Genomic DNA, 16,834 nt, shown 5'->3' on the forward strand with positions numbered 1-16,834 from the left:
CTTATGAACACACATCATAACAGATGTGATGGGACTCTTCTTAATTGTGTATGAATAGGACTTGGGGTATTGAAATACCTGAAAAATGAAAAACTGCTAAAGTCATGTCAACACCACCCTAGTTCTTCCTGAGGCCAAAGAAAAGTACAGGTAGTTCTTGTTTAATGACCCTAATCGGGTGTGGGATTTATGTCACTAAGCAATGCAGCGATTGGGCAAAATATCCGATTACCACTTAGCAACAGCAGTTTTTGTAGTCCTTCTTGCAGTCATTAGGAGAGAACTGCCAAGACCGCTCCTGCATGTATGTATGTATGTATACATACATACATACATACATACATACATACATACATGAAGATATATATGAAGATATATTCATTCTACACTGTCTTGGCTTGAAACATGACTGAAAGTTTCAAATAATCAATTTCCTCCAATACCCTCTGTAGTTGCAAGCTGGGCACCCTTCCCTAAGAAGAGAAGGTTGGAGTCTGGATGAAAATTATTCAGCATGTTGGACCCATCAATGGTTCTTTGGTGGGATGTGGGGTGTAGTACCACTGACTGCCTCCTTCCGCACTTAAAGATGTATTTGCATGACCCAATCACATGTCACCCGCCAGGCAGAGTTAACTAGCCATGGGAACAAAGATTAATAGCAACGTTAGTGGTCCTAAGGATGCAAATCACAATAACACTAACTGATAAAATATAGCTTACGCAAGTATCACCTCCATAGCATGATCAAGATCTCTGTATGTTTCGGACTAAGCAAGTATCACCTCCATAGTATGATCAAGATCTCTGTATGTTCTGGACTATTGTTAGTAAGAGATCTAGTTTATGAGGCTCTTCTTTTTAAAATCTCACAGCATCCACTTTGATACAAAGAATGGCTCATGTTTTATTTGGCAACGTTGGAAATTCATCTGTGAAAATAAAAGCCTATAAAACACACCTGAAATGCAAAAGGGACTAAGTTCACTTATCATATTCAAATTACCACTGTGCCAAATTTAGCTGTGGAGCAAATTATAAACTAATTGGAGTCAGCTATCAAATATAGATCATGAATTTCAATATACTTTTTTGATTTAATGATATGTTCAGCCAGAGAACCAGAGGTAGCCAGGTTCGAGCAGATTCAATGTGACACTCATTATATTATTTTCATCTACTTCACATTAAAGTCTTTCAAAACCATGTGGTAATGATAAAATGAGGGGTGACCACGTTATTTCTTCAAGCAACTTAGAGAAAGGCAAAGTATAGATACAAAATATGCAACATATTAAAAGGTTAAGACAGGTAGATTTCAGATTTTGAATCTTCATCTTCATGGGCAAATACTGGTGGAAAGCTCCAGTTTCAATTAAGAAGAGCACACAGACCATCATTCATATATCTGATAAATTTAATATTACATTATCTTATGAATTACCTATCAAACATTTCTTGATTTTGTTTGAAATTTGTAGAGAATATAAATGACTTTTCTTTCTACTCTTGAAGGAGAGTACTGTAAAATATGCTTTATATTTACATACATACCCAGACACACACACTTAGGGTTAGGGTTAGGGTTGCATGAGTTTAGTGTATCAAAATCCAAGAGATATTCACACATACACAGAGATACAGATGCATGACTTTTATAGTTGGGATGAAAAAGCATACAGTGAATAGTATCAACTTGGAGCAGACAACTGGAAATATATGTTTAGGGAAAGTCTAACGCAGTATTTCTCAATCTTGCTGACTGGGGAATTCTGGGAATTGAAGTCCATATAACTTAAATTGCCAAACATTGATTTGGAGTCTGAAATAACAGTCTACTAGGTCTGCATTTAGGCCACAGGCTCCCAACTCCAGTCGGTCATCCTACCATCCATTTCCCTTGCACTCTATGGTTTCACAGAAGAGAGTCTTGAGCTTTCTTCACTCTAGTTCCACTCTGAAAACAAACCTTTAAGGTCCATATCTTATTTCTAGACATACTTTCTTGGACCTAAGTCCCATTGACCTCAATAAAACTTAGTTCCAATGTACTTGATGAAAGCTGAAGTGTAAGAGCCAAGGCAATGCTAGTTATATACTTAAACCAAAAGGGGGAAAAAACAGCCTAAAGGCACCTTTTGAGGGAGGGGGGGGGCTAAGACAATTTGCCATGGCAAGATGGCCATGGCAAGATGACTGTGGTGAGTCGACTGCAGTGAGTTGGCCACAGCAAATTGTCCCATTCTGCTTTGAGGGCGAGAACTTCCTCTCTAACTTGCCGCAGGAAGAAAATTCCATCTTCAACATCTTTCAATATTGTCTTGTTAAATGTCAGATTCCTTTTTAAGACCTTGAACAAAACTTTCTAGCTTACTGGAAATATAGAAAAATTCAATTGTATGTGGAGACTGCTTTATGGACAAGACCCATTCTTTCTTTGAAATTGGGATTCTTTTTGTTTCCATTCGTAGGTTTGAAATTCTTGTTTTTGAATCAGAATATTGCATTAAAAACATGCTCCCCATTCATATGTTTTGGATTTCATGTTCTGTAGTTCTCAGTGTTAACAGTGGAGAACTACAGGATTGAAATCCATGCTCCGCACCAGATGGGAGTGCATTGATACAAACAAAGCTCAAGAGGCATAATTAATACTTCAATATCATATATATTTAATCTATTATCATGTGCCCCTAATTTCATCAGGAATGAAGTTCAGCTCGGCTTCTTATCTTTACACCCAACTACAAGTTGTAGACCTGATTCCCACATATGCATTTAATGTACTGATGCTAAACTTATAAATGGCTGATAGATAGATAGATAGATAGATAGATAGATAGATAGATGGATGGATGGATGGATGGATGGATGGATGGATGGATGGATGGATGGATGGATAGATATAGATATAGATATAGATATAGATATAGATATAGATATAGATATAGATAGATATAGATATAGATATAGATATAGATATAGATATAGATATAGATATAGATATAGATATAGATTAAATATATATATTTAATCAAAGATACTGCACTGGCCAAGAAAAAATGTGAATTTTAAACAAGACTGGGACTTGGATGAAATTGCAATCAAAAAGAAGGAATTAGGGGAAGACCTTGAGAGAATTATATATAATTCTGCAGCTGTCAGAGAATAATCAATGCTAGTGTAGAAAACTTTTTAAATAAAAAAGCAAAGTTGTAGTCTAAACAACAGCCACTAGATGGCAGGAAGCGGACAACACTTCTCCATGGATAAGCATTAACCTTATGTTGAAGTCCACTAGAACTGCTCTAGGTGGGGGCCTGAAACTCTGAGATAATTAAACTATAGACTTTGCTTATTTTTAAAGAAGAAAACAATATTAACAAGTTGTCAAGGTGATGGGTTGAATAGGGAGGATAAACTCTGATATCATTCTTTACCACCTAACCATAAATCTGAGCATTCAATTTTTGCTGGATTTATAGTACTGGAATCTCTTTCTGAGATTGATTTTGGGGTGGAACAGTCTTGTTGCTTTAAAAAAAACTTTTTAAAAATGAGTGAACTTCCATTACTCATATCATGTGCTTTTATGGGCATCTTAAGTTGAATTAAGCCATCTGGAATGCAATAGGACTTTATCCTCTTAAATATGCACATTCCAGAATATACATATTTATTTCTTCCAAGAAGTTTGTTAAGGGTGAATTGGACTCCTGAAACAAATTTGTAATATTTTCTTTTGAAGACAATGATCTGTAATTCATGTAAACTCCAAGGTAGTTAAGCAGTAGACAAAGCGTCACACTTTCACAGAGCTGAATATTAAAAACAACAAAAACCAGATGGTTAATAGCTATCACTTTCTTAGCTGTCAACATCCCTTTACAATTCGAGTTCAAGTTCAGCTAGAATATTATGTTAATTCTATTATTAATATTACTTAATTGGTGCAATAAGAGCTGGCAATGTTTTACATTTATTTATTTTTAATTCAGGTGTTCCCACAATACAAACAAAAGCAGAGTGTAGAGTGACAAAGGAAGAAAAGAAAGATAAATTGATACAAAAAGCCAATCAAATGAAAACTCTAAAGAAATGTGGATTTCACATAGCAATGATGGTTTTCAAGTTTCTTTCCCTCCCTCCCGCCCCCAGGCAAGAATAGATAACATTTATTTTCTTTCTTTTTGGCAGTCAAAGATTGAAGAAGGCAAAGCGATGGTAGAATTCAATAATTGAAATAACAGAGCTGGGATTTCCAAAATTCCAGAAGTTCTTTTTCTCTATGCCTCCCTAGAAAAAAGGAACCACCCTGCTGTTTTTCAGAGATATTCAGCCAAATTCCTAAGGTTTTTTTGATGACACAAATAGAAGATTCAGGGACCCAAACTTAATCTACAGATTTCAGATTACTGTCCAAAGCTTTATAAACATCTTTCTGAGTAAGATATATGTCTCATTGGCTTCTCTGAAAAATTAATTGCAAGAACCTTTAACTTGAGATACCACAGACATATGAACCAACAATTCCCCATATCCTTTCTCCAGCATGGAAATCTTGTCAGGAGACTGGAGAATGCCTTCAAACGTAGCTACTGACAAGATTCAGACTCAGGGACTCAGATGCTTAGAACAAACCAATAATACAAACCAATTAATAATTCATTAATTATTAATTAATTAATGCAAACTAAGAAGTTCTATGTCTCCATGTGTTAGATAAAATGTTTAGAAGAGAAGAGGCCATGATTCTCAATTATGGCTATATCTATATCTACAAATATATGCAGATTGAAACAATTGACAACTTAATTGTAAATTAGTTTCATTATGATTTCTCTGAGCTGCTATTTCAGTCATGAATGAGTAGCTTATCCAATGCCACCTAAATAAATTCATTTATAATTTTTCACATCATATCCTAAAGAAGATTGGAACCACAATAACTCTGTTTTATCTCCTAGTAAAAACCGTAAGTAATAGGGACTGATGCCTCCATGTGTAATAAAAATGAATTAAATGCACAGTGGTAAAAATCCATTGGGGAAACCGCTGAAGAAAAGCTTGCTTATTGTGCAGCTGGCCACTCACACATGTGATTTAGCACTTAGCAATACACTTAGACTTATATACTGCTTCACAGAGTACTTCACAGCCCACTCTAAATGGTTTACAGAGTCAGCATATTGCCCCCAAGAATCTGGGTCCTCATTTTACTCACCTCAGAAGGACGGAAGCCTGAGTCAACCTTGAGCTTGTTGAGATTCAAATTGCCAAATTGCAGGCAGCCAGCAGTCAGCAGAAGTAGCCTGCAGTACTGCATTATAACCACTGCGCCACCACAGCTCATTAACAGTGAAATATCATTTCATAAACCTTAATTCCTCCATTAGTCTCACAGCAAGGAATCCCACAAGCACAACCTGATCCTTTGTTTGCTGAGACAGGAGAAGACTGACCAATTTCAAAAAGGTTTAATCTCAAACTTGAGTAAGATTTCAGTCTAGTATGGCTTCTAAAGACACATATTTGATTAGAGGTTAGTGCTGGCCTTATAACCATTTGTTTAGTGACTGTTCAATGTTACAACAACGTTTTAAAAAGTGAGTTACAACTGTGATCAAAATTCGGCCATTTGGCAATTGGCATATATTTAAGATAGTTGCAGTGTCCCAGGGTCACGTGATTGCTAGTTGCAGCCTGCCCAGCATGTTTTTGACTAGCAAAGTCAATGTGGGAAGCCAGATTCACTTAACAATCATGTTATTAACTTAATAACTGCAAATGATTTGCTTAACAACCTTGGCAAAAAAAAAGGTGATAAAATCGGGTGTGTTTCACTTAACAACTCTCTTGCTTAACAATGGAAATTCTAATCTCAGTTGAAAGCAAAAACTAGCAATGTTATTAATATAGTAACTAGATCTAAATTCAGCAGAATATTGATTAAAAAGATTGTTATGGGTTTTTTAAAGGATTTTTAAAAAATAGTTTGTTGAATTAACTTTGGATATAGTACTGTTAGTTTTATATGCAAAACAGCACCAAGTTTTATATTATTACATTTGTGAGCAATAATTTTTCTAAAACTCCGTATTAAGCACAGATATTAATCAACATCTGAAAAAATATTACTCTCTAGCTTCTTTTTCTGAAGGCATAAATAGGCCATTTCTTTTGATAGACCACTTATTCAATTAGTTGAATGTAATGAATTTTAAAAAGCAATAAAAATGACAAGCAAAATCCAAACAGGGGAAGCAAATTTAGAGAGGAAGCAAGGAAGGAGGGAAGGAGGGAGGGAGGGAGGGAGGGAGGGAGGGAGGAAGGAAAATGTGATTGAGAGAAAGGGAGATAGACCAAGAGAGCAAGCATTATATTTTAGTATGCCCTACAACTATTTAACTATGATTGTTATCTCCCTGCACTCTGCCAGCCAATTCTGCTTGGCATCATTCCTGGCTCTCTTTGTTCCTAGTGATTGTGCTCTCTAAGCAATTAGAGAAAATATGTTTGTCACATTCAATCTTGGCAATCTGGGCTCTCTAGGATGAATCAGTTATGTTATTTTCCCTCCCTCCCTCCCTTTTCCTACCAAGGCTGCATCTAGGTGTCAAACTCGCAGCCTGCGGGCCAGATGCATCACACGCTGGTGAAGCCTACCCCCATTTTAGCAAAGGGGGGGAAGTCATGATACATCATGTGACAATGTGATGATGCGAGTTTGACACCTCTGATCTAGATATTCACCATTGCTGATGGCAAGTTTCATTGGTTATTCAGGATATGTTCCAATGGCATATTCCATTAGGAGAGCAAGACATTCGGAAAAATCACAACAAAAAGTACTTCCTAATATGTTTCCATTTTTTTGATTGGTAAGTTTGATGCAATTACCTCTAGAAGCAGCAGAAATGAGAGATACCTCTATGCCAAGGCAATCCTGGAAAAACTGAATCCACCTCTGGATTTAGACCAATTCAGTATTAAATCAATATTTAATTATTACACATGTTGAAAAAAGAAAGAATGACAATAGTCAATTTGCCCCAGAGGAAATGATTCCTTCATTTCTGTATTTTCAGGATAAGATCTGATAGAAGAGAATTCCTATAGCTCAGGGTTGAACTATGGTGCTCTTGGGTACCCTGAGCTTCATTTTTTACTTGCTGACTAGGTAACATCATCAATGTTAATGTGTAAGGGGTTTGATCCAGGAGTGAAATCCAGCAGGTTCTGATAGGTTCTGGAGAACTAGTAGTAGAAATTTTGAATAGTTTTGAGAACTGGCAAATACCACCTCTGGCTGGTCCCAGAGTCTGGTGGGAATGGAGATTTTGCAATATACTTCCCTCTGGAGTGAGGAGGGAATGAGGATTCTTCCCCTGCCACAACCACCAAGACATGCCCACAGAAGCAGTAGTAAAAAAATAATGAATTTCACCACTGGTTTGCTCCCAATTTCTATACAGTAATTTGCCCTGACATTGTTGGGGGTATTGTTTTGTTATTTGATACCTTGATAAGGATATTATATTCTGCTAGATAGTTTGGTGTTGATCCATGGTTATTGGATGTAAATGGCCAGAATTGATGTATTCTTGTCTTTTGGCTTCCTTCTTAGCTTTTTATATTCTCTTTTGAATGGTGTGTAAATGTGATTTATCTCTGTAAGTCAATAGAAATGCTGATTAATCACCTGCCTATTAGGTACTTAGGAGCTGAGGCATGGCAGCACAAGGCAACAACAATTAATGACTTTATGTTGACACCCCAAGTAATAATTTACACACAAACAAAGGCCATATAAATATAATAGACGGTGCATATATTCTGGAGAGAAGTTCTCTGATGATGATGGGCTCCAGCATGAGCCCCAAAGCTTGAAAGAATAAACTTTGGTTCCAGTTACTGACTCAGATGGAACCCTGTGAATGTTTCTCTTTCTACTATTTTACTTTGGAGTTATGAAACACTTTTCTTTTTGCTGCAAGGAAGCTGATGACATGAAGACTTTCCCCTGAGTAGTGAAAATAATACATTTACATTATATTTCTCCTGCAAGGATTTTGCAGTGTGTGTTTGTGTGTGTGTGTGTGCTTGTGTGTATAGTCTTTTCCCTTTTTTTTAAGTGTTATTTCTTTCTATTCACTCTCCGTCATGCGAAATGTTATTTCAAAATTTCCTGCAGTCAGTTTGTTATGGAATATCTACTTATTTTGTCCGCATCTGCTTTCATGAGCTGCAGCTCACTTCATCAAATTTCTTTTGTCCTCGGAACCTTCTATTTCTATAATTATTTAATATAATGAAACCTTCATTCTGGTTTAAATCAATTTTTTCCCCTCTGAAATTCGTTTTATGTAACCTTTGCTATGTCCTCTTCTTTTCCAAGTCCCCTCTTGAAGACAGCTTGCTTTGCAGAATTGGAAATAAAACGATTTGCCATAAATGAAGGTGAAGATGTGTGTCCCAGGATAATGATATAAGATTGAATTTGGGTCTTTTGCACTCATGCTGGAGCCCATCTTTATGGAATTTGTCTCTACTGGAATATGTGCTTTGGGCTGTTATGTGGTGCCTTCCTATTGGCTGATTGGTGTGTTGATGGCTGGTAGCTTTGAGTGGAAGCCCTGGATCCTGAAGATCTCTTGCATCCTGACCTGGACTCTCAGTCCATATTGGTCTATTTCCATCCTTCTTTATTCCCTCCAATTGTCAAATGGTCTTCAGACAGTATTGGCCATTGCCAGTGGTTGAGGGATCAATATCTGGGATGAACCTGAGATGCAGGCAGAAACAGCATAAACAGCAAGCAAATATATCTGGCATTGTGTAAGGAACATCTACACAGAATATTGGCTAGATACCCCCCCCCCACCTGGATTTAAATGGGAGATCCCATAAAAGGCTGTAGAAAATAAAAGGGCCTAAATCCTATGAGATCTCCAGATTCAGACAGGCAAGCAGGTACTGGCCAATCAGATATTGTGGTTGAAGACCAAGATCAGAAGACAATAATGGTGATAGATATAGTGGTGTCAAGTGACATCAACATCAGGAAGGAGTATGAGAAACTGGAAAATTACCAGGACTTGCAGGAGAAACTGGACAGGATGTGGAAAATAAAGGCCAAAGTGGTTCCAGAGTGGCTCTAATAGATCCAAAGAATTATATCAGAATCTTTTTTTAATTTAAGAAATGTTTAGATGTTTCAAGTAAAAAAAAAATCTAAGGGAGAATGATGAGTATAGTATGGTCCAGGGGTGGGTTCCTGCCAATTCTAACCTCTTCTATAGAAGAGGTTCCACAAATCTACAGTGCTGTTTAGAACCAGTTCCAGCTCCCTCCCTCCGCCCATCCACACATCATCAAGGTGAAGAGTGAGAGGAGGAATTCTGGGAGTTGAAATCCACAAGTCTTAAAGCTGTCAAGTTTGAACACCCCTGGGTTTTTTTTCTAAAGGGCTAGGGGTGCAAGGGTCTTGTAACTTGACAGCTTTAAGACTTGTGTGCTTCAAATGCCAGAGTTTCTGAGCCAACATTTGGGTTGCTAAGCAAGAGCGTTATTAAGTGAGTTTCACCACATTTTACAGGTTGGCCACGCCCACCCAGTCACATGGCTGGCAAGCCACTCCCACCCTGTCACATGGTCAGCAAGCCACTCCCACAAAGCAGGCCACACCTATAGAAGAGGTTGTAAAAAAATTTGAAACCCACCATTGGTATGGTCCGTTAATTTTTCTAGTCATTAGCCATGTGTCAAAAAGGGCAGGGCATGGGGTTCGGCTCATTAATTCTCTAGTTCCTGGAAAGTTGGAGAATGTCTATTAGTTACTCTGCTAGTTCCTTGGTACTCCTATTCTAATTGTATAACTTCATTTTATTTTGCCAAACAATAAAATTATCCATTTTTCATTTCATAATAACGCTTCTGTTTTTGAGATGACTGTGGGTAACTGATGGCTGTGGGGGGGGGGGGAATCTTATTAGTAATAATACATTCTTAAATGTATAGCTTGGAGGAATACTGAAATGTTAATTGGGGCTTTTAAATACATAGAGCCCAACATAATTTGATAGTATACAAACAAGAACTGCAAAAATAATTTTAAAAATTGTTTTGATGTTAGAATAAATTTATGCAAAACAACTCCATTGTTTTACACAAATTTGTTTTAATACCATAGCATATCAATTATATATTATATGGCGACAGATAATAATATACAACTCAGTTTCACATCCATAGAATTTTGCATCAGAAAATTCATAAAGAAAATATTGCAACCCCAGCTATGATTATTTTAAAAAATATGATCCTTAGAATGGGTTTTTTTATGTCTTTGGGTATTCTAAAGCTTTGTGTAAGCTTGATGACAGTTTTGTTTCATTATTGACAAGCTCCTTCATTTTACATTACAAAGCAAAATAAAATAATTTAGGAATTTTGGATGAAGTTATCATTTCTGGAAATTATTTCAGAGTGTGTGTGCCAGGTTTCCTTTGGCTCTGTGAATTTTAAACTAATGTATTGTCTTTCAAAAATTGTTAATACTGTATATAAAATATCCCAAAAATGGAGGTAGCAGACATCATATGATACCAAAGCATGGCGATGTTCATCTAATCATCAAGATTGAAGCTCAATTCACAAGATATTTAACTGTTAGATTAGCTTCTCCAAAACATCAGTATTGACCTCCAAGAGTAAATGAAAACACCCAAGGGCTTAATGTTATTATTCATATTATTAAAGTAGACTTTATTAAATTATTTTCATATAATACATGCTTGAGGGTTGATAAATAACCAAACTTCATAAAAAAAACAATGAGCTGACCAGCTGGGAACACCTGGTTTAGAGGGACATCTGTCATTGTCATTGGCTTTTTTTGGCAGCTACAGCACACTTCTACTAGGACTAGGATTCCTACATCTAGGATTCCTATATCTCTTTCGTAGTTAAACGTTGTTGAGCCACATACAATTTCTTCTATACTTGTGATTTGGTTTATCTTACCTAAGTGTAAAACTTTACTTTTCTCACTACTGGCTTGCATTTTGTTGGAGAGGGCCCAGTATTTAAGAAGAGATTTCTCTTCTAACTGTGGGCTGTTTTTCCCAGATTGGTGTCATCTGCAAATTTGAGGAATTCCTCTTCCATCCTCTCACCTAAATTGTTTATGAAGATGTTGAAGAGTATTAGGCCCTAAGACAGAACCCTGGAGTGCCCCATTGCATGCTTCCCTTCATGTAGATGTACTTCCATTGAAGGTTACATACTAAGTGCAGTTGGTCAGCTAATTACAAAGCCATCTGGTAGTGACTTTTCTTCTCTTACCTAGAAGGTTGTGATGACGTCCTTTCCTAATTTCATGTAGTCCTTAACCTACTGCCATAATTGAGCCCAAAATTTATGTTGCTGAGTGATTTTTGCCCCATTTTACGTTTCTTGCCACAATTGTTACGAGTATCACTGAAGTTGTTAAATTAGTAAGATGGTTGTCAAGTGAATCTGTCTTTCTCATTGAATTTGTTTGTCAGAAAGTCGCAAAAGGTGACTACATGAACATGGACTATTGTAACCATCATAAATATGGAACAGTTGCTAAGTAACTGAATTTGGATCATGTGACCATGAGGATGATAAATAGTAGTGTGAAAAACATAGGTCTGTTTCAGTGCCGTTGTAACTTCAGACCAGTGGTGGTTTGCAGGTGGTACACCCTGGTACGGGTGTACCGGAGCCTGCCCGGAGCACGGGGTACTGTTCCGGTATGGTGCTCCGGAGGGCTTACCCACTTGCCCACTCCCCTTACCGTGTTTTAAAGCTGTTGGTGCTTCTGCGCACACCACTCCGCTGAGCTGCAGCGTCACGGAAGCTTGCGGAAGCGTCATTTGACTCTACAGCGCATGTGCGCACCACGCACGCATGCCACTGCACGCATGCATGTGGGTGACGCCAGGGCCGTTCCAACTGTACCGGTTGGAACAGAATCCAGAACTCACCACTGCTTCAGACTGTCATTAAATGAACTGTTATAAGTTGAGGACAACCTGTTATAACCTTTGGAAAAAGTTCACACCAATAACAAAGTTGGAATGGACCTTGTAGGTCATCTAGTCCAAAACCACACCCTCCGCTCAAGCTGGAAACCCTTGATCAAAGGCCTGGAGAGTAAAACAGATGAAGAACGCCCCCAGGATTAGGGTTTGGCTAGTCTAAAGAAAAGAAAAATAGGGGTGACATGATAGCAGTATTCCAGTATTTGAGAGGCTTCCACAAAGAGGAGGGAGTCAAATTATTCTCCAAAGCACCAGAGGGCAAGACAAGAAACAATGGTTGGAAACTAATCAAGGAGAAAAGCAGCCTGAAATTAAGAATAAACTTCCTAAGAGTGAGGACAATTAACCAGAAATTGTGGGCGCTCCATCACTGGAGGTTTTTAAGAAGAGAATAGACAGTCACTTGTCTGAAATGGTACAGGTTCTCCTCTTTGAGCAGGAGGCTGGACTAGAAGACTTCCAAGGTCCCTTCCAGGTCTATTCTATCTCTCCTCATGGAAAACCAGAAGAGTGAGTCACTTCAGAGCCCCAAAACGGGTTTTGCTTCTCACGAGCATAAATAATAAAACGCGCCGCACCTTCCCGGTCCGGCCTAACAGCTGCCTTTGAAATTGTTACATCCGGGTCCGCCGGCAACAGTCCCCGTTGTTGCCATGGAAACAGCTTGGCTTGTGACAACCGGGCGCAGCGGGAGCCAGGAACATCAAAATGAATAGAAAGAAGCTGCAGAAGCTGACCGAGTCCCTGTGCAAATCCGCTAAACATTGTGAGTGAAAGTGGGTCTACTCTTTCCTCTGTAGCTCTTTAAACCCAGCTGCTCCCGAGTTCATTAACCGATCAGTGAATTCGTGACAATTGTTTTTATATTATTATTATTATCTCGACTGGGGTAAGATCGAGCTTTCCACCCAGACATGCTGAAACTACAACTCCCAGAATTCCTTGTCAGCGGAGCACCCGAGGACGGCAACAACATTAGAGAACCGGGGAGATACATATTCAAATTTACATTGGCTGGTTGAACAAGTGCATCTTTTATTGTGGCTTTTATTTCGCTGTTTCCTTTTTGTAGTTAATAAATTTGAAGTAGAATGTCTCATCAAACTTTTCAACAACTTGGATGTGGAACCCAGCGACCGTCATGGTGTTGTTGGTTTAGATCGCAATTCATTTCGCAATATTCTACATGTCACATTTGGAATGACAGACGATATGATTATGGACAGAGGTGAGATTAAATCAACGCTCATGAATTATTGTATTTTAAAGTATTTTTGAGAAGCTGTTTTAGATTGCAGTTTTGAAACCATTTCTATGTTGGGTAAATACATTCATAAAGTTTGAAAATTGCATGGAAGCTCAAATTCATATCAGTTTATCTTAATATGATTCATTGTTCAGAATTAATAAACCTTGAGTAGGATTTATTCTCCTGCATACTGCGGTCTGTTGATAATATCATTGTAGTATTTGGGTTACTGTATCATTTGGCCTTTTTAATGTCCCCACATAACAGCAATATGTAATAAATAGCAATTGCTCTAGTATAATATTTATAGCACTGTTTATATGGATGCAGACCTAGAATTGCTAATTTTAATTTTAATAAATATCTGGAAATGTTTCAGCTATAGATATATAAGCTAACTTTGGACATTAATAAATTTACTTACTCTATGTACACTGTGTGGGGCAATATATGATGTAAAATATAAAACCTCTTTGGAGTTGAGTTTTACTCCTTGAAACTTCCATATGTCAATATGGAAAAGATTTGCTATTGACTTCTGGGATATTTTTCAATTTTTCACAGCCCTGGTATTTTTTAATGATCTCCCTTCTAAGCACTGACTATATTCAACTGTTTTGCTTTTAAAAAGGGAGAACATAGCAATATTAAAATGTCATTAAACATTATGCATAAAAGTTATGAAATTGCTTTTTAAAATTTTCCAGGAATTTGAGATTCAATCAGATTTGAATAGTGGATCTCCATATCATATCAGAAACTTTAATTCAAACATAAAAGACTACGAAGATAATCTTATTTTGCAGAGATATTGGAAAAGTTATTTAGAGGATATCTGATTGTAGGGATTGGCTTCAGCTGCTTGATGATTGAGATACATTTATGAGATTTTATAATATAATGTTACAACATTGTATATTATATTTTGGGATTACTGTTTCTCTACTCTTATTGTGTCGTCTTAGACATTGACTACATACATAGGTATAGGCAATGTTCATACTCAAGATAAATCATTTTAATATGAAAGCCAACTCTAAAATAAAACTTTAGAATAATCTTTATTTTTCCTGCAGTATTCCGTGCTTTTGACAAAGACAATGACAGCTGTGTCAGTGTAACAGAATGGGTAGAAGGCTTATCAATATTTCTTCGAGGGACTTTGGAAGAAAAGATGAAATGTAACATTTTTCTAGTAAAAATTGATTTTCATGTTAATCTGAATTTTAGGGCAAATTCATTATGAAATGCGTATATTGTAAAAATACACATTGTGCTTTATATCATTTATACCATACATACTGTACAGTAGATTTAGTATAATTTATTACAAAATTGGTTTCTTTAACTACAATTCAATTACTGTTATTTTAAATTATCTGGAAGGTATTTTGACATGCATGCAGTTAATGTAATTATACCTTTTAAAGATTGCTTTGAGGTTTATGACCTGAATGGTGATGGATATATTTCACGAGAGGAAATGTTTCATATGCTGAAGAACAGTCTGCTAAAACAGCCATCAGAGGAAGATCCCGATGAAGGAATTAAAGATTTAGTAGAAATAACATTAAAGAAAATGGCAAGTATAATAAATTTTAAAACACAGCTTATCAGGTTTAGATCATATTAATCGTTTATCCAATTAACTCAATTGGGATTCATTCATACCCTTGATAGATTAAAAAAAAAAAGCGGAAATGAATTTAACTCCAATTGTATTTTAGCCCAAATAATTATATATAAGGCTATAGTGTAAATATAGTGATTATATGAGTTAAAGTATCTTATTTCACAGGACTATGATCATGATGGCAAAATCTCTTATGTGGATTTTGAAAGGGCAGTAAGAGATGAAAATCTCCTCTTAGAAGCATTTGGACCATGTTTACCTGATGTGAAGGTATTTATGACATTATATCAAAATATACTAATAATTAATTAGTAATTTTATTAGTAACTGTATTCCTATTCTAGATTTGAACTAACTGTTCTAAATACAAAACTAAAGTTATTAAACTGCTTTTTTGAGTGATCACTGAATGAGGCTAATCAAATTCATTATATATGTGTATAATGTGAGACTTTAATGCTAATCATCAAGCCAATTGTATTTTAGCATGCTTTAACTCTTTCCCCTGATCTAAAATAATTTTAGTCCAGGACTAATGAGCTAAGCTTAGTTATGCTGTATAGATCAGGACTAAGGAGCCATGCTCTATCTGTAGATTATATGCACTTCTCAAACCTGAATATAAATCACCAGTGTCCCACTTCTGGCTATTTTAATCAAAGATTTTGGATTTGCTTTAACCAAAGTATTTGCTTTTTCTAATTTTTTTTCTGAACAATATGAACAATTCTATCTTTTAAAAGTGGCTCGATCAGTTCATGGAGTTACCGGTAGATCAGATTCAAATATGTAAATGCATATTGAACAGTGAAATGTTTATGATCTGAAAGAAAGATTTAATTTTTCCCAGATAATCTATCTACTTGCTATTAAAATTTTTGTTCTTGTAACCTTAATTCGGGTGGAACGGTGTATCACAGGGCAACGATTTTTGAATCAAGGTAGCAAAATGGAATATGACTCCTGCGGAATTTAAATTTGGCAAATCTTATAAAATATTATGATACAAAAATTATAAAACAGATGACGTAATACAAAATGGCATAAAACATTTCTGATGATGTTTTACTATGTTATATAGTTCAACATGTGGTATTTTCAAGGCAAACATGTCTGAATGTATCCAACTTTTCAAGTGAAGGCAATTGTTCTGACTTAGGTTTCTTTAAAGAGCTTAAAACAGAGTTTTGGTCCCAGCAAAACCTCTTTTATTTACATGACACTGAATTCCTTTCAGCCAGGAAGGCTTGGCAAACAGTCTTTCAGAGGAATATTTATCAACATGAATCTTATCTCGCTTGGGCAGCTGCCAGATAACTAGTTTGCAAATGCAGGGCAAGGCAACACTTGGCACAGTCTCTTATAGTCACAAACAGAACTTTCCACTCTTGAAATGACCAAAGGAACAAATTGTTTCCTGCAAAAACCCATTTCCCATTTGCTCCTCTTTTGTTTCCTATGGGAGAGGCCAATTGCCTCCAAGGTGTAGCTTTACTCTCAAGTCAACTCTGCTTTCTTAGTTGTTCTTGTATTCTGGCAGCTCTGCACATGTGCACACTGGGAACTGGCTCAAGCTGTTCCTCTGCCTCACTGGTGTCTAACTCCCTCTCTGACTCCAATGCAGAGCCCTTGTCTGAGCTTTCCTCAGTCCCCAGGACTAGTCCATGTTCCTCCTCAACCTCCTTACTTTCTAACTCTGCTGCCAGCTCCGTTGGCTGCTGACGGGCCACAACAGCAATGGATTACAATTTCTGTCATTGTTAAAGGCTTTGCGGAATTTCTTACCAAAGGAAAAATCATTAAAAAGGTGACCCAAAGGATCACAGGTTGTCTAGTTTAGTGTTAAGGAGACTGTCATCTTAAAAGATTCAGCAAAAGTAG

General features: G+C 36.8%; 1 protein-coding gene across 1 annotated transcript; it reads left to right on the forward strand.

Annotated features, from left to right (window-relative positions):
• The first annotated feature begins 8,942 nt into the window (after nucleotides 1-8,942).
• Nucleotides 8,943-16,320, forward strand: EFCAB1 (EF-hand calcium binding domain 1). The gene is made up of 5 exons (XM_032235051.1): nucleotides 8,943-9,140; nucleotides 13,008-13,299; nucleotides 14,397-14,501; nucleotides 14,751-14,902; nucleotides 15,119-16,320. Exons 1-5 carry the CDS (start codon nucleotides 8,943-8,945, stop codon nucleotides 15,263-15,265), a joined length of 894 nt encoding a protein of 297 aa, XP_032090942.1. The 3' UTR covers nucleotides 15,266-16,320.
• The last annotated feature ends 514 nt before the right edge of the window (nucleotides 16,321-16,834 follow it).

Source organism: Thamnophis elegans, chromosome Z (genome assembly GCF_009769535.1).
Source record: "Thamnophis elegans isolate rThaEle1 chromosome Z, rThaEle1.pri, whole genome shotgun sequence".
Classification (NCBI taxonomy): domain Eukaryota; kingdom Metazoa; phylum Chordata; class Lepidosauria; order Squamata; family Colubridae; genus Thamnophis; species Thamnophis elegans.

Bases quoted from the DNA above. Each gene is read 5' to 3' on its own strand.
- EFCAB1 (XM_032235051.1), top strand. From the start codon at position 8,943: ATGAGATCTCCAGATTCAGACAGGCAAGCAGGTACTGGCCAATCAGAT. The intron at 13,300-14,396 runs GTGAGATTAAAT...TTTTTCCTGCAG, and splicing joins CGATATGATTATGGACAGAG to TATTCCGTGCTTTTGACAAA. The intron at 14,903-15,118 runs GCAAGTATAATA...CTTATTTCACAG, and splicing joins AAATAACATTAAAGAAAATG to GACTATGATCATGATGGCAA.